General features: G+C 44.3%; 1 protein-coding gene and 1 pseudogene across 19 annotated transcripts; one reads left to right on the top strand and one right to left on the bottom strand.

Annotated features, from left to right (window-relative positions):
* The first annotated feature begins 83 nt into the window (after window positions 1–83).
* On the top strand, window positions 84–4,382 carry LOC123147214 (uncharacterized). 19 transcript variants are annotated; one of them, XR_006473126.1, is made up of 7 exons: window positions 84–510; window positions 587–2,175; window positions 2,542–2,610; window positions 2,740–2,906; window positions 3,022–3,080; window positions 3,676–3,741; window positions 4,102–4,382. XR_006473126.1 is itself a non-coding variant. In XM_044566459.1 (6 exons), exons 1-6 carry the CDS (start codon window positions 450–452, stop codon window positions 4,166–4,168), a joined length of 441 nt encoding a protein of 146 aa, XP_044422394.1. In that variant the 5' UTR covers window positions 84–449; the 3' UTR covers window positions 4,169–4,382. The 19 variants fall into 19 exon arrangements, 3 of the variants coding, with proteins under 3 accessions (XP_044422394.1, XP_044422393.1, XP_044422396.1); XR_006473128.1 differs by lacking the exon at window positions 3,676–3,741 and having other exon boundaries at window positions 587–1,677; XR_006473124.1 differs by lacking the exon at window positions 3,676–3,741.
* A 2,709-nt stretch (window positions 4,383–7,091) lies between these two features.
* Window positions 7,092–8,671, bottom strand: LOC123153172 (protein TIC 55, chloroplastic-like; annotated as a pseudogene).
* Between the last annotated feature and the right edge of the window lie 9,911 nt (window positions 8,672–18,582).

The following is an 18,582-nucleotide window of genomic DNA, read 5'->3' as shown; positions in this document are numbered from 1 at the left end:
TACGTCATTAGCCATTTTGCTAAAAAGTCCCTGTTGTTTTGCACAATTAAGCCGCAGTCACGATCTAAGTGAAATAACTGTTCCTCTGGGAAAAAAAGGTTCACCGCATCCCCCCACCCGCACGCCGGCGCTTGCATCGCCCCCACGGCTCCGCCTCGCTTGGCACCGGCCCACCTCGCCGCCGGCCCTCCCCCTCACCTTCTCCCACCTTGCAGCGCCGGCGTGTGCCAGATCCGCCTGCATCCCCCAGCCAACCATCCCTCTCACATCTCATCTCTCTCTCCATGCGGCTCCTCGCTGCGCTACCTGCGGCGGCTGATCCAAACGACGTCCGGCGAATCCCCACCACCACGAAGCACCGCTCGAGGCCCCCTCGCACTCGTGTCGCCCTCTCATACGACTAGATCCGGCGCTCGCGGCCAGTAAAGCTCACCGGCGACCCTCCTCCCATGGCTAGGGTTTCGGGCATCTACTCCGGCGCCGGTGGCCAAGTTGCCCTCCTCTCGTCCGGTGAGTGCATCCCCTCCCCTGGATTCGCCCTCTCCCTCTCCCTTTCTCTAACCTCTGCTCTTCTCTTCCCCTGTAGACGTGGAGGGAGGTATTGTGGACAGCCTTCCTGCTGCTCGGGACGAAGTAGCCATGGAGCTTCCTCCTCCTCCTCTGGCTTCAGGTGAGTTTGTCCGCCGTGATCCATCTAACGGCCAGCGCGATGACCTAGAAAGTAGGACAGGGCCTGGACATGGTAGGTCACAAACATCCATCTATTTTGCCCTCCTGTACATATTTTGATGTTGGATCGGTGCTGTGTTTCAATTGCTAAGAAAGCAGAATAAAAGGGCTATGTTCTGTAGTTAGCAGCTGGACCTAGGCGTCTCCATATCATACCTCCACAAAGAAAATATCATACTAAATCTACTATTATGTGAGTTTGCCCATATGCACAATTTACCTTTTTCCTAACAAGTTCCGATCCTCACCCCTTCACTAGCTACTTACTCATGGTGCTGGTCAATGCACTCTATGTGGTAAACTGCTACGAGGCTCTATTCTTTTTCTTCAAAATAAATTACTTTAATTATAAGAGATGGAGTTTTTTCCAGGAATATTTGATTACTGTTTGGTTTGATCAGCTAGGGATACCATATTTTTGAAAAGCAATCAAAATCTGTTTCTGGGTAGATGCACTGCAAAAATACCAGCATCATTAGAACATAAAGATAGGGATGTGCTTAATAATTACCCTCACTGTCCTACTGATAGTTCTCTTTGTTCTTGCAAAGGTGCTTATTAATCCACTGAAACCATGTTATAAGATGCAATTGTTTTATCTCCTGAAAAAGCATGAAGATTTGTTTCTTTTAGTAATTAATTGAAACCACCTGTAAGCCTGCAATGAAGCTTCTATTATTTTTGTCTCATCAATTCGGTAGCTATTTTATGCAATATGTTTTACTTAAATTTCAGCAAAGGGAGCATCTATATTTTGACATATGAACTGGTCTCTTTTTCTTTTCTTGACGGAGCGCACCTGGGCTCTTGAACGGCATTCAATACCCTGGTCATATCCTCAAATTAAGCCAATCTCACCATGGGTCTTATTCGCTGCCACCACCGGCATGTTTCCAGCCGACCACCCAAAGACACTAACTTCATGCAAAATCGCATTGCAGATCGCAGGTGCAGCAGACTTGATCCCCTTAGATTGATCCCACACTTAGATTTGTCCGATGGTAATCCATGTCGTCATTAGCATGATGCCTTGCAAAGTGGGGCTGACCAGGGTAGTGTCTGTACACAGTGGGTCATAAGCCTCTGCTGCTTTGTCGTACAAGCTATGCTTTTGCTGATGCTGTGTGTTTCACTTCATAATATTTTTCATCAGCATATTCATCACGTCTTACACTACGGTCTCGGCAGGAAGTAGTATACTTCATAATAAAGTGAAAACTGTAGATATGTTTTAAAGGCAGACTGGTCATCGTTTGCTACCAAGATGTGGGCGAGAGCGCGTAATCGATGATAGGCTGAGGAGGCTAAGCCGATATGCAGTGGCTGGTACCTGTTGGATGTCATTGACGGCTAAGTGCAACCTGTGGCACAAGACGCCGACAAAGGGATTCTCAACACCTGCTAAACTGGCCTAAGAATTTGATTGTTATTCTGCTTTAGTTACGGGTACTGTTCTTCTATCCAATTGAATGATTCTCATGTGATGCATGGCTGGGTCTTGGCTTCATATAATATATTTTGGAGCACTCGTTCCAATGGATATGACGGTCTGCAAGTGTAGGATGGCTGATGCTTGCCTTTATATATCTGGATTTTGGTGTTGGTCTGATTGCTCCAGTTTTTACTGTTAGTATACATGCATTAGCATGAAGTAACTAACAAAAAGTTACTATATCGTAGGAGCTAATATTTTTTAATGCCATACTTATAAGCGATCTAGATAATTCATAGCTGTAATGCCATTTAAATTTCTCAATGCATTGCTTCTGAACAGTTGTCAATAATCATGCCTTTTTGCTTTCTTTTTGCTAGCATCATGTCGATATGGCACTGTGAAAATTGAAGATTTGGTATGGAGTCGCAAAAACTGCAATACTCTCGGTAATGCAGAAAAAACAAAGATTTCATGGTCTTCAACCTTTGTATGTGACTAATGTCCTACCTCTATCACTACTTGCATCATGTTAGTGCATTGTCTATTAACACTTCATTTTATTATTTTCTTTGTAGATTCAAAAGATACATGGATGATTATATGGGTGTGTGGCAAGTATACTGCAATGATGATGATGTTTCGGTTCATCATGATGATGATGGATGCTTTCAGTTTAGTTAAGTTGTAGGAATTTTGTTCCTGTTGGATGATGTTTCTCGGTTAAGGTTTAGTTAAGTTGTAGGTATGTTGATGGATGCTTTCAGTTTAAGTCTGGTTGTCAAGAAAATATTCATTTTTCTGTAGGTCCATGTTTCTTTTGGTGGGATCTATTTAATTTGAAGTACTTCTTTCTACAGAGACAACTTGTTCACAAGGAGTGTGCTTCCTTCTACAGAGACAGCTGGTACACATGGAGGTAGTGAAACACATTCAGAAACACTTGAGATATTTGTCGCATATTGTATTTTTTAAGCTGGTGATTGTTGTTATTGTTTTGCTGCGATTTATTAGATTCTTCTGTGTTGTGCCATGTTTATGCACACATTAACAGTTGGCAAACTCTTATCGTCGATTAATTAGCGATCTCCAGCCAGTTTAGTGATAGAGATGTAATTGGCAGTATCTGATACTGAACAATTTCATTTTGTTTCCACAATTACCACTCCACCAAACTAATTCCCTTACCTAATTATAGTGCAACTAAATTGAGATAATTTTTTTCCTTTTATTCTGGGTCCTGTATCCTAAAATGAGTTGCCAAATTATTTGTACAGGGTGGTCAAGGCAATGTCTATTTGTTGTTGTTGGGCCAATATTTGTTTTTGTTCTTTGGTATTGTACTATTTTGTTCAATGAAATACTTCAGAATGACAATGCGACAACATATGTAAACATTCTTTACTACTTTCTCAGTCTGTGATGAAATCATTGGAAGTTGTAGGCCTTTGTAGCTTTGATGCTTGCTCTTCTGCGGCTGGAGATAAGACTGCTACACTGTTCTTTAATTGTAGGTTGCATCAATGGTAACGCTGGTTTCACAAAAACAAGATTGCTAGGATATGCTGCTTATCATTACGGTGAATACATTATTGTTCCTTTTGTTTGTGGTTTGACAAACCGTTACCAAATGATTTCTACATCGTACATTGTGGCACTCGAAAAGAGCACTCCCATTTCCTGTTAATTTGATGATTTAAGAGATGTTTGACTACTATCATGTCAAGTTGGATGTTTTGCATCATTATTTTTTACTTCCTAATAGCTTACTCTTTATTTCGGAATAATAGATTTTTAACAATCTTTAGCATCACCACCTCACTTATAGAAAGTACTGATATATATGTGTGCCTGATAAATTGTTGCACAAGATTCTGATTTCACCATATATATTCTTTACAAAATACTATCACTTTCTCCTCATTTTTTTAAATTTTCAGGTTGGGTTCGTTACTCGTGGTGGCAAAAAAGATGGCACCTACCTTGTATCTTGTTGGCCAAGGGTAGGAAGGGACACTTTGCAGATGGAAGGGGGTGTTGTAGGGCAGTTACTCTAAAGGAATGAATGGAAAAAGGCAGAGGTGTTTATCATCGAAAACTAAACTTGCATGTACCCATCTTATGTGAATAAGCATGTAACCAGCTTATATCGATATTTTCATTGTAATGGAGACATAAGACACAAGTGACATGTTAAACTCAAATAATATTTTTATTAGTATCTCAAAGCTGGAAATGCACGAGTGTGATATGGTGAGAGAAGAAGAAATACACGAGAATTCGGAACGCATACATTAGACACAATTGGTATTGAACAACTACTCCCTCCGTTCCGAATTACTTGTTAGATACATCCATTTATGCGCGACGAGTAATTTGGAACGGAAAGAGTATTAGATATGCCCCGTAGCAATGCATGGGTGTCTGTCACGCGCTTTTTGCAAACAAAAAAACTCTGTTATCTGTAAATTAACCAACAGTACACGTTTAAGTCACAACTGATTTTTTTGAATTTTCTCAGAAAACCCCTTGATGTTTCAGTTAATCAACCTGCCGTCCATATTTAAGTCAGCTAAATCCTTTTTTAACATAAAACCCCCTGATTTTTCAGTTAATTAATCCACAATTTATCTAAAATAAAATTAATCATAACTTTTAAACCGTAACTCCGATTGTGATATGTTATATATGAAATTTGATTAGAAAAATATATAGAATCTAAATATGATGTTATTTTTAGCTGTTAAATATTTGTACAATATTATTTTGATGCAAACTTAATCTATAGTGCACGGTCTGTTTTTTTTTCCGTACCAGCAATGATTAGAATTGGAAATAAATATCCACTAAAACCAAATAAATACCCACAACCAGATTGAGAGGAAATAAAACATCGATAACAACACATGCACATCTTTGAAAAACCTCGCATGGAAAAACAACATATTTCTCATTTTATTCCGAACGAGTGTGTGCGCGCGCGAGAGAGAGACGCGTTAGGTCTAACCTCATTCAAACGTATTTCTGTTATGTTGGCATTGAGGCTACCATTGGCAACACAAATATGATGCCATATGAAAATAAAGGACGTGCACCTATTAGGGTCTTGAGTCATGGTTATTGAGTTAATAGCGTGTGTTATTTTCTCTCCTGTTGTAACGCACGGGCTCTTTTGCTAGTATATATATCTCCCCTAATAATAATAAAGCACAAAGTGCTTCTGCCCGTACGTCATTAAAATTGCCCCCGAAGTTGGAAAAAAATACCCACCAATGCCACCTATAAGTTATAGAAAACGTTGCACACAGAAAAATTCGGACTGGGCCGGCCCATTTCAGAATATCTAATACTACGCCCAGCGCACAGAAAAAGACACACCTTGCCTGGGCCGACCTATATATGGGTGATCAATTTTTTATTTTTTATTTTTATTTTCTGTCATTGCTTTTTGTCTACTTGAAATAATTTGTGAATTTAAAAAGGTTTCCAAAATTTGAAACCGTGAATTTTAAAATAATATTTCATAAATCATAAATGTTTGCGGCTTTAGAAATTGTTTGTGATTTTTCAAAATATTAGCAAATTTTCTAATAAATGTCCGGAAAATAAACATACTAATGAGTTTTTCTAAAAAAGTTCATGTATTTAAAAATGTTTTAAAATTTCACAAAATTTCATCAATTCAAAAAATATTCATGTATTAGAAAATAGCATAAAATAAAACTGTTCATAAATTCAAATATATGGTTTTTGATTCACAAAATATACGCGGATTCAAAAATGTTCACTAATTTAGAAAATTATTTTATCAAATCCTAAAAAAATGTTAGCCGATTCTCGAAATGTTCGCAGATTAAACAAAATGTTTGCATATAATATGTTCATGAATTCAGAAAACGTTCTTGATTTTACAAAATGTTTGTGAATTTTAAAAAGTTCACAATTTCAAATATGCTCATGAGTTTAAGAAAATGTTCATGATTTTTAAAAATTGTTCATGTTTTCACAAAAATGAGAGTGATAGTGTATATCGATGATGTAGTAAGATGTGATCATTGCCATTCGAAATTATGATTTTTTTTCTCTCGTTGGAACGCACGGGCATGTTTACTATATTAATAAATTATGCATTGCTTCTGACCGTTCACCAGCAGCATTTTTTACAGAAGACCCCCTTTGTTTTCGGGTAATTAACTCGCTATATTAGTTAAGTGAGAAAACGAACCCTTTTTTACTGTTTTATAGAAAACCCCCTTCTTTTTTTGATAAATAACCCGCACTCCCAGAAAACGTATCGTTTTTGCCTTTTTTCTATAATTAACCCGCATTCCATCTAGAACAAATAATACTTTATCAAAATACATCTTTTAAACCCTAACTTCAATTTTAACATGTTATATATTAAATTTGATTAGAAAAATATGTAGAATATGAATCTGATATTATTTTACCTGTTAAACATTTTTAAAATGCTATTTAGGGTGCAACCTTAATGAATAGCGCACGATCCATCTTTCTTTGGTATCGACACCGACCCGGATTACAATGAACACCCCATGAAAACCAAATTGGAGATAGAAGAAACCGTCGATAACCTTGCATGTGCGCCTCGGCAAAATATTGCATGAAAATAAAGCAGATTCTCATCTAATGCCGAGAGAGACGCCTTGGCAATATCTATTGGGGTCTTAGTCATGGTTATTGGGTTAGGGCCGTGCGTTATTTTCTTTTCCCGTTGCAACGCACGGGCTCTTTTGCTATCTTTCCTAATAATAAAGCACGGATTGACTCCGTGGGTTTACCGTCACAATACGCTTCTTCCTGTGAATTTACGCTTTCAGTTTGAATTTTAAACATATACACAAGGTGGTACTAATTTCAACCCACGCTCGGTCTTTCGCAACGCACACACCTCACCTATATTGGGCCACATTGTTCCACTGTTGGGCCTTTTCTTATGTGCCACTGAGTCACGCAAGAGGCCCTCCATCTCGAAGGTTGTGGCCAACTGAGCTGGTAAGCTTGTGCGACGAAACACGGTTTGTTATCAAAATAAAGACACTGTCTGTGCACCCCTTGCAGTGCACGACGTGCCGGAACCTGCTGGTCGGGTTGGGCGCGTGTTGCGTGCCGAAGCCGCCCTTGGCCGGGAACGACGCGGAGATCTCAGCGGCGGCCCCTGCCGGCGCCTGCTCGACGACGGCCGGCACGCCTCACCTATATTGGGCCACGTTGTTCCACTGTTGGGCCTTTTCTTATGTGCCACTGAGTCACGCAAGAGGCCCTCCATCTCGAAGGTTGTGGCCAACTCAGCTGGTAAGCTTGTGCGACGAAACACGGTTTGTTATCAAAATAAAGACATTGTCCCTGCACCCCTTGCAGTGCACGACGTGCCGGAAGTACCTGCTGGTCGGGTTGGGCGCGTGCTGCGTGCCGAAGCCGCCCTCGGCCGGGAACGACGCGGAGATCCCAGCGGCGGCCCCCGCCGGCGCCTGCTCCACGACAGCCGGCACGGGCGGCGGCGACATGGTGCTGTGGCCGAAGTAGTAGGGCATGCCGGGGCCGGCCCTGTCCATCCACCGCCGGTACTCGGCCACCCAGGTGTCCGAGGAGCGGAGGTTGAGGTAGAACTCTGTGACGACAGGAACCCATGTCCTCCTCGAACACCTTGCACGCATTCTGGTGGAAGTACCAGCTCGGCAGCACCCTCAACAGCGGCGACCTCGTCGTGGACCCGAACCGGACGAGCAGCATCGACTTCCCCTGCCCCGCCGGCCGGCACAGGAACTGCGCCGAGAAGCACTGCTCCCTGCCGTCCTTGTCCACGAACTCGAGCGTGTTGGTGAGCACGCAGGGCGCCTCGAAGCGGAGCAGGTTGCGGAGGTGCGGCGCGCGCTCGCGCCACCAGTGGCCGGCGAAGCCCCGGGCGGTGCGCTCGGCGACCTCGAAGACCAGCGGCTGCGCGTCCTCCCACTTGGTTGTCCATTCGGTGCGGTCGTGCGAGATGGGCACGTGCGCCGGGTCCATGAGGTTCTCCAGCAGGATGGAGTGGTCGTAGGGGAGCTCGTGCACCGTGGACAGGTCCGTGAACCCCGCTCGCGCGTACGGCTCGAAGCACGGCAGCTTCTTCGTGTCCGGCGGGCTCGCCGGTGACATCCACACCCACACCACCCCCTGCGAGTCCCGCACCTCATAGTTGCGCGCGCACGCGTTCCGCGGGATCTTGGCGCCCTCAGGCAGCTGCATGCACATCGATCAAACGTGAGTTTTCTCATGCGTTTGCACTGACCCAAGAATGAACTTGATTCGAACCTGTGGGAGCTTGACGCACTTGCCCTGGCCGTCGAACTGCCAGCCATGGTAGAGGCACTCCAGCTTGCCATCGACGAGCTGCCCTTCTGAGATCTCCGTAGCCGCTGAGCGGGCCCGATGGAGCGAAGCCCCAAGCCAGCCGATCTGCTCGAAGCTCCGAGAGATCAAAGGAAGCAAATCTGATGCACCGGTGAAGCACCGTATTCAAAGACACCACCTCCATCGTGACCACCGCCTTGACCAGAGGGACGGGGAAAAACAATGTCTACATGTGTGAGGAAGGGGAGAAGAGATGGGGCGATGCAAAATAAGCACAACAACCTGCGTGTGATATTAGTCAGAAATACAACGCCCACACACTCAGCTACTAGAAGAAACTAGAGAGGAGAGGTGTCCCGGAACATAACTGAGGACCCCAAAAAAATAAAAATAACAAAGAACCCTTTGGAGATCCCTGCCCATGAGTCTGGTTTTCAGATGACAAATATAATCACAGTTTTAAAATAAAAGGATGTGTCAAAGTTCGGATGCGCTGAAATTATTAGAGCTTGGGTACCTATCTTGATCAAAAGTCAAAAACTTTCAATTAATTGAACGAATTTATGGGTCATCAATATGGTTACATGATACCTTACACACGATTTTAGTTTTCAAGTCTACACTTGAATTGAATATTTCAAGTAAGAATTGAGTATGTAACATTAAAAAAAAAATCCTATTTCATAAAAGATAAATCTCAAGAGTCAATTTATATTAAAACTAGAGAGCACGGCCGGCCCGACGGAGCTGAGAGCGCGCGCACGCTCTCCAAACCAGAGGGGCATAAATAAGGCAGCATGGTGCGAGACAGGAGTTGTGCTACAGATCAATTGGATATAATAAATGGCGCGTTATTGTATGGAGCACATTTTAAAAAAAAATGCCCGTTGCAACCCACGGGCATTTGTGCTATAAGAAGGGAAGGAGGGATTTCGGGGATTGAAAGCAAAAAATAGGAAAGTGGAAAGTTGTCCCATAATAACAAGGAAAGGAGGGATTTGGGGGAAAAAGTGGGAAGCCAGCCGTCCCGTAAGAGTAAGAAAAAAGTGTCCTAATAAGGAAGAACGGAGAGAACAAAGATGGAAAGGAGGGATTTTGGGAACTGATAATAAAGAAGGAAAGAGAGGGATTTTTGGGATTGATAAAAAAATAGCCTGGTGATTTTTTGTCATTTGTTTTGTCCCGTAATGAGTTGATTGATCTTTAAAAGATTGTGGGAACAAAGTAAACCAGCTAGAAATCAATCAAAAGTCGTCCCCCTAAAAAAAATTCATCCTCCGCCACTAGCTATCATCCCACGAACGTAGTTTTACCCCGTCCATAACTCGAGAGAAAATTATGTTAGAATTGTTTAACACCTGCAAAAAATTTACTATGTCTAAATCATAATAAAAAATTGTTTATTAATTGTTCATGCACAATAATTTTTTTGATAATTATAATGAAAAAGATAGTACCCGTTAATAACAGGTGCTTGATAGTTGGACATGAATAGTGCTATGCTACATAGTTCCTAAACCTAGCCAACATTGGTTCATGAAAATTTGTGTTACCTCCATAGTGAAGCAAAAAACATTGAATATTAAAATGGACTCTACTATTTACGGTATAATGCGATATGTTTTGGGCATCACTAAGCAACTCGAATAAAGGCTTGAAGAGATACTCACAACTAGGTAGATATTTCTATGATTTAAATTCTACACACCTTTAATACACTTCTAAAATGCGTTCATATTTTTTCTGCAGTACATATTTTCATGGCAGCATGGAGGATTTCAAAGAGTTTGTTCATGTCATCGTGGCTGGCGTGTGTCATGGAATGAGAGGGGGTCTTGAGCAATTGGGTTAGGGAAGTGTGATTTTTTCACCCAGTGCAACGCACGGGCCCTTTTACTAGTGTGTGTATATATATATATATATATATTAAAAAATAAAAAATATATGTAACATACCTACCCGCTTGCGTGTGTTTACATGGCAGGGTCTAGCCAATGCCCGTCGCGTTGAGCTAGCACATTACAAATGATGCTTGAGGCGACGTGTGCTTCGTCGTCACAATAAGCGAGACCTAGACGCTCCCCGCATGGACATAGGAGGCATGACGAGAAGGGTGTGACAGCTGGTCAACAAGTACATCACCTCAACATCCTCGAAATTACAAGTTAGTTATCACTGATTCCGATGATACATTTGTGTAGTTTTATCCCAATTTATGTAAACCGCTGTATGGGTGGTGCCTAATAAATTGTATTGGATCTTTTAGTTAACTTCGTTAGATGCATGTAGGGTATATGCAAGATTTAATTACAACGTTACTTAGAAAGTATATAATATATTAGTGCATCTGTAGCAAATCCCCTAAAATTCATATTTAGAGTGAATTCTTCTCGTTTGGAGAATTAATACCTAGCTAGTAGACCCCTCAAATTTATAATCCCTCAAAATTATAGATTTGGACCCCTAAAAAGTCACCCACTAGTCTATTTTTGCTCCTAGAGGGGCAACTCTTAGCAAACTTAGGCAGCCCGCACAGTGGCGAATCCAGTGGGGATACCGTGGGTGCCCTGGTACCCCCTAAAAATATCCAAATCTTTTTTATCTAGTAATACATAGTACTTGTTTGTCTAATCTATGGGTATTATAGGATTAGAATGCTAAACTGACAGTTTTTTAAGGTTGCGCACAACACCTTTTTGTGAGTATAAAAGTTGGCACCCCCATAGATAAAGTGTTGGAAATATGAGCAATTTATCAAATGATTTTATTAACAGAAATACTAGATAAAGCATGACTAATATAGTAGAGATAAAACAAGTCATGCGTTCTGACAAAGAGAAGGTAAATAGCTTCTGCATATATGAACCGTAGCCTATCATATCTAAAGCAGACAGTATAGCAAGTAGCATATATGAAGTAGAACCTATCATGTGTAGGACAAGGACTAGAACAAGGAACTGCGGCAGAACCTTTAACAGGAAAGACAAGAACACGTACGGGACAACAACAGCAGAAGCGCTGGACTTGGGGTCAGTGTCCTCGCCTGCCATGTCGTCGAGGAGGTCGTGGACGTCGGGGAAGAAGTCGTCGTCGGGGAAGTAGTCGTCGGCGACCGGATCGTCCGTGATGAAGCAGCCAGTAGTCGCGCTGAGCGCTCCCCAAAAACCTTATCACCCTTCTCCCATACAGGACTCAAAAGGTGCAGTTTCGGAGGCCTACTGTCCCGACCTGCGGTGCACGTCGCAAGACGGGATGGGGAAGAACGTAGCAGCAGCGCAGTGGTCAGAACTTTGTGGCGAGAGGAAGAGGAGCTTCTGTTGTGTCTCTCTGGAGAGGAGAGACCTCTCTTATATAGGCACAGGAGAAGGACGCGAAGAGGCTGCGGCAGGAGGTGAAGCAACGAAGGGAGACGAAGCGAACAGGCAGCGGCCAAAGAGGCGCGCCGTTCGAATTCAATGTCCACTACAGAAAATGTTTCAACTCCCACGTGACCTTTCGTATACCCGTCGTGCATGGCAAAAATTTAGATATCGGCTCGGCTCATTCCCGCAACCCGAGGCGCGGCGAGGCGTGGCGTGGCGAGGCGGGCGGCGGAGGAGGAGCGCGCGTGGACATCCCTCTTGTTCCCATGCTCGTACAAGTGGGGAAAGAACCTCCCTTATATGAAGGTCTAACTCCCACTAAACTAGCAATGTGGGACTAAACTTTAGTAGTATCCCTTGCCTTGCACAAATGGGCTAAGTGGGCCTCTAGGATTTATTAGGAATTTCTGAAATAGTTATTGGGCTGCCCAAAATAGATTAAATTCCAGCAATCCCCCACCAGATCCCAGAGGCACACAGAAATTTGCCTTTGGTTCCAAAACACTGTTTTATATACCGATACTGCAGTGGAGACTGTTAAGTTGAACTTCCACCTAGAACTCTATGCTACACTAGTAAGCAACTTGAAGAGTGGACTGAGCCTTGAACTGCAAGTTTTCTGCGAATCTAGCTTCACATATAGCCTTGACCGATGCGTGGCTATCGTGGATCTTCCCCGTGGGTGGAGCTTATGCGTCATACTCCGTGACCTTTCATGAGTTTACTAGAGAGAACCCTACTCTCATAGATTGCGACGTTTGACAATCAGACTCATATAGGTGTGTTCTTCAAAAGATGTTCTGCAGAATAACATCTCTACTTAAATAAGCCACTTAGAACACATTAAGATATACATCAACCTGCCATGCAGATTAGGAGAGTATTGCATCTTCATGGAGTGGTATTGTGAATAGTAAGGATACTCTCCTCTCAGTTGACCAACAACTTGTCTTCCACATCTAATTCACGGGATCTCCGATCACAAAGAATATGTTACCACTGTGAACAACTCATATTGTGGGTCTCATACCCATCTCCCTCGATGCATTATCTATCACATTACGTGATGACCCTTGGTAAAAGGATCTGCCAGATTTTTAGACGTTTGGATATAATCCAACGCAATAACTCTGGAGTTTCATTTTTCCTGACAGACTTTAACCTTCTCGGAACGTGTCTTGATGACTTCATGTTATCCTTTGAGCTGCTCACTTTCGTGATCACAGTTTGATTGCCGCAGTTCATAAGGACACTTGGTACAGGTTTCTCAACAACCGGCAAGTCATTCAAGAGCCGGCGAAGCCAATCTGCTTCAACCATAGCTGTATCTAGTGCTGTGAGTTCTGCTTCCATTGTTGACCTCGTTAAGATGGTCTGTTTGCAAGACTTCCAAGAAACAGCGCCACCTCCATGAGTGAATACATAACCGCTCGTGACATTTATCTCATCAGCATCTGAGATCCAGTTTGAGTCACTATACCCTTCAAGCACCTTTGGATGTCCGGTGTAGTGAATTCCATAATTTGCAGTGCCTTTCAAATAACGCAAAACTCTTTCTAGAGCTTTCCAATGCACATCTCCTGGTTTTGAAACAAACCGACTCGGTTTGCTAACAGCAAAAGAGATGTCAGGTCTTGTAGCACTGGCTAAGTACATAAGGTAGCCAATAATCTAAGAATACTTCAATTGATCTCTAGCAATTCTTCGATTCTTTCGAAGCAACACACTAGCATCATATGGTGTTGGAGAGGGCTTGCAGTCACTATAGCCAAAGCGACTCAAGATCTTTTCCACATAGTGAGATTGAAGCAATGTAATCCCACCATCATCGTCTCTCAGTGTCGACTACAGAAAACGTTTCAACTCCCACGTGACCTTTCGTATACCCGTCATGCATGGCAAAAATTTAGATATCGACTCGGCTCATTCCTGCAACCCGCGGCGCGGCGCGGCGTGGCCAGGCGGGCGGCGGAGGAGGAGCGCGCGTGGATATCCCTCTTGTTCCCATGCTCGTACAAGTGGAGAAAGAACCTCCCTTATAAGGAGGTCCAACTCCCACTAAACTAGCAATGTGGGACTAAACTTTAGTAGTATCCCTTGCCTTGCACAAATGGGCTAAGTGGGCCTCTAGGATTTATTAGGAATTTCTGAAATAGTTATTGGGCTGCCCAAAATAGACTAAATTCCAGCATAAAGGTCTAGGTCCGCCACTGAGCCCGCGCCGTCTCGGCCCTGAGCGTCGTGCCACCATCGCTGAGCTTCAACCCGTCACCGTCGAGGCCCGAAGCCGAAAATGAAGTTGCATGAGCTTGGAGAAGCTGCAGGAGCCCGCTAGTCAAAGCGAATGGTGTTTGTCTTTCACTCGGCCCTCTCTCATAAAAATAAATATTAAACACTATATATTTCTTTTTTGCGGGGTATTAAACCCTACATGTTTGAATCGAGAGATTTGGAAATACCCCTTGCTGCTCTTTTTTAAAGTAAAACACCCACTCACTTTTTTGAAACGTAGGCAAAAGTTTTGCCTCGTTGATTAGTTAAGAACAAGAGAATTGTCGTTTGTTAATTTACGAAAAATCGGACGAAAATCAACGCCCGCTCACTTTTCAGCTGTGTTATTAAGTTCCATTCCACTTCAACAGGGTACAAAATGTACTACTAGGAGTTCATGACCTTGGCTTGGGGGCCGGGCAAGTTTGGCGTTTTTTCGGTCAAGAGTGCATACCAATTGGGTTTTGAAGAGGCTCACAGGAGTTCGGCAACGGGCTCTAGCTCGCGACCTAACGGCCGGCGCTCTTGTTGGAAGCTCATATGGTCTTCGGATGTTCCTCCTACGGTCCAGAATTTTGCGTGGCGGGTTGCTACAAACTCGCTGCCGACATGGTGCAACAAGTACAGGCGTGGACTTGAAACAAGTAACCTTTGTCCGGTATGTGCTAGTGAACCAGAGGACTGCTACCATGCTCTCTGTCGCTGCTCCTTTGCGAGGATCTTATGGGATGCAATGTCTGAAGTTTGGCCTCTCCCATGTTTATCTACCCTGCAAAATAACGGGGATGAGTGGCTGTTGCATGCACTTGAACCGCTACAGGAGATTGAGAGATCTGTGTTATTGCTATCCATGTGGAGGGTATGGCATATACGCAATGAGGTCGTACACCATAAACCAGCCCCCGCCTATGGAAGCGTCGAAAAGATTCTTGGTAAGCTATTTGGACTCTCTGATTGGTATTAATATTGATCTCTCTACTGATCCACGCAAAGGCAAGTCTACCATCACATATGAAAGACGGAGTCCGCATATGATAATGGAAAAAAGGTTACTAAGTGGTCAGCGCCAAAGTCCGGATGGGTGAAGCTTAATACTGATGGGTCTTTTGCGGACGACGGAGCAGCTGGCGCTGAAATGGTCCTACATGATGATAAGGGAGCGATAATTTTTTCCTCTTGCAGGCAATTATTCTCTTGCCGTGAGGCACTGGAAGCTGAGTTATGTGCCTATATGAAAGGTTTGACCTTTGCCATTGATTCCCGCCTGTGGAATACGCCCCCTTGCCCACGCCGTCCCCCCCCCGCGGGCGGCTCGGGCGGCGGCGCCAGATCCCACCGCAGGCGCCCTCCCCTTCCTCCTCCCGCCTCCACCGCTGGCCGGGACCGCCAGGGCGAAGCTGTTGGGGAACGTAGTAATTTAAAAAATTTCCTACGCACACGCAAGATCATGGTGATGCATAGCAATGAGAGGGGAGAGTGTTGTCCACGTACCCTCGTAGACCAAAAGCGGAAGTGTTAGCACAACGCGGTTGATGTAGTCGTACGTCTTCACGATCCGACCGATCCAAGTACCGAACGCACGGCACCTCCGAGTTCTGCACACGTTCAACTCGATGACGTCCCTCGAACTCTGATCCAGTCGAGTGTTGAGGGAGAGTTTCGTCAGCACAACGGCGTGGTGACGACGATGATGTTCTACCGATGTAGGGCTTCGCCTAAGCACCGCTATGATATGATCAAGGTGGATTATGGTGGAGAGGGGCACCGCACACGGCTAAGAGATCCAAGGGATCAATTGTTGTTTCTTTGGGATGCCCCTGCCCCCGTATATAAAGGATTGGAGGAGGGGGAGGGCCGGCCCTCTCTATGGCGTGCCCTAGGGGAGTCCTACTCCCACCGGAAGTAGGATTCCCCCTTTCCTAGTAGAACTAGGAGCCCTTCCAAGTAGTAGGAGTAGGAGGGAAGGAAAGGGAAGGGAAAAGGAGAAGGAAGGAAGGGGGCGCCCCCCTCCCTAGTCCAATTCGGACCAGCCCATGGGGAGGGGTGCGGCCACCCTTTGAGGCCTTTCTCTCCTTTCCCGTATGGCCCATTAAGGCCCAATACGAATTCCCGTAACTTTCCGGTACTCCCGAAAATACCCGAATCACTCGGAACCTTTCCGATGTCTGAATATAGTCGTCCAATATATCGATCTTTACGTCTCGACCATTTCGAGACTCCTCGTCATGTCTCCATTCTCATCCGGAACTCCGAACTCCTTCGGTACATCAAAACACATAAACTCATAATATAACCGTCATCGAACTTTAAGCGTGCGGACCCTACGGGTTCGAGAACTATGTAGACATGACCGAGACACGTCTCCGGTCAATAACCAATAGCGGAACCTGGATGCTCATATTGGCTCCTACATATTCTACGAAGATCTTTATCGGTCAAACCGCATAACAACATATGTTGTTCCCTTTGTCATCGGTATGTTACTTGCCCGAGATTCGATCGTCGGTATCTCAATACCTAGTTCAATCTTGTTACCGGCAAGTCTCTTTACTCGTTCCGTAATACATCATCCTGAAGGAAATATGCCCTAGAGGCAATAATAAAGTTATTATTTATTTCCTTATATCATGATAAATGTTTATTATTCATGCTAGAATTGTATTAACCAGAAACATAATACATGTGTGAATACATAGACAAACAGAGTGTCACTAGTATGCCTCTACTTGACTAGCTCATTGATCAAAGATGGTTATGTTTTCTAACCATAGACATGAGTTGTCATTTGATTAACGAGATCACATCATTAGGAGAATGATGTGATTGACTTGACCCATTCCGTTAGCTTAGCACTTGATCGTTTAGTTTGTTGCTATTGCTTTCTTCATGACTTATACATGTTTCTATGACTATGAGATTATGCAACTCCCATTTACCGGAGGAACACTTTGTGTGCTACCAAACGTCACAACGTAACTGGGTGATTATAAAGGTGCTCTACAGGTGTCTCCGAAGGTACTTGTTGGGTTGGCGTATTTCGAGATTAGGATTTGTCACTCCGATTGTAGGAGAGGTATCTCTGGGCCCTCTCGGCAATGCACATCACCTAAGCCGTGCAATCATTGCAACTAATGAGTTAGTTGCGAGATGATGTATTACAGAACGAGTAAAGAGACTTGCCGGTAACGAGATTGAACTAGGTATTGAGATACCGACGATCGAATCTCAGGCAAGTAACATACCGATGACAAAGGGAACAACGTATGTTGTTATGCGGTCTGACCGATAAAGATCTTCGTAGAATATGTAGGAGCCAATATGAGCATCCAGGTTCCGCTATTGGTTATTTACCGGAGACATGTCTCGGTCATGTCTACATAGTTCTCAAACCCGTAGGGTCCGCACGCTTAATGCTACGATGACAGTTATATTATGAGTTTATATGTTTTGGTGTACCGAAGAAGTTCAGAGTCCCGGATGAGATCGGGGACATGACGAGGAGTCTCGAAATGGTCGAGACGTAAAGATTGATATATTGGACGACTATATTCGGACATCGGAAAGGTTCCGAGTGATTCGGGTATTTTTCGGAGTACCGGAGAGTTATGGGAATTCGCCGGGGAGTATATGGGCCTTATTGGGCTTTAGGGGAAAGAGAGAGGAGAGGTTGGGCGCCCCCAAGGCCTAGTCCAAATTGGACTAGGGGGAGGGGCTGCGCCCCCTCCTTCCTTCTCTTCTCCCTTCCCTTGCCTTGACTCCTACTCCTACTACTTGGAAGGGGGGAGGGGGAATCCTACTCCCGGTGGGAGTAGGACTCCTCCAGGGCACGCCATACGGGCCGGCCCTCTCCCCCCTCCTCCACTCCTTTATATACGTGGCTAGGGGGCACCCCATAGACACAACAATTGATCTCTTGATCTCTTAGCCATGTGCGGTGCCCCCTCCACCATAGTCCACCTCGATAATATTGTAGCGGTGCTTAGGCGAAGCCTTGCGTCGATAAAACATCAACATCGTCACCACGCCGTCATGCTGACAAAACTCTTCCTGAACACAGGATCAGAGTTCGAGGGACGTCATTAGGCTGAACGTGTGCTGAACTCGGAGGTGTCGTACGTTCGGTACTTGATCGGTCGGATCGTGAAGACGTACGACTACATCAACCGCGTTGTGCTAACGCTTCCGCTTTCGGTCTATGAGGGTACGTGGACAACACTCTCCCCTCTCGTTGCTGTGCATCACCATGATCTTGCATGTGCATAGGAAATTTTTGAAATTCCTACGTTTCCCAACACATCCCGCAACTAACTCATTAGTTGCAATGCTTGCAAGGCTTATAGTGATGTGCATTACCGAGTGGGCCCAGAGATACCTCTTCGACAATCGGAGTGACAAATCCTAATCTCGAAATACGCCAACCCAATAAGTACCTTCGGA

This window comes from Triticum aestivum, chromosome 7A (assembly GCF_018294505.1).
Source record: "Triticum aestivum cultivar Chinese Spring chromosome 7A, IWGSC CS RefSeq v2.1, whole genome shotgun sequence".
Classification (NCBI taxonomy): Eukaryota; Viridiplantae; Streptophyta; class Magnoliopsida; order Poales; family Poaceae; genus Triticum; species Triticum aestivum.
Note: the sequence above shows the minus strand (reverse complement) of the source record. Positions and strands in the feature narration are given on the sequence as shown.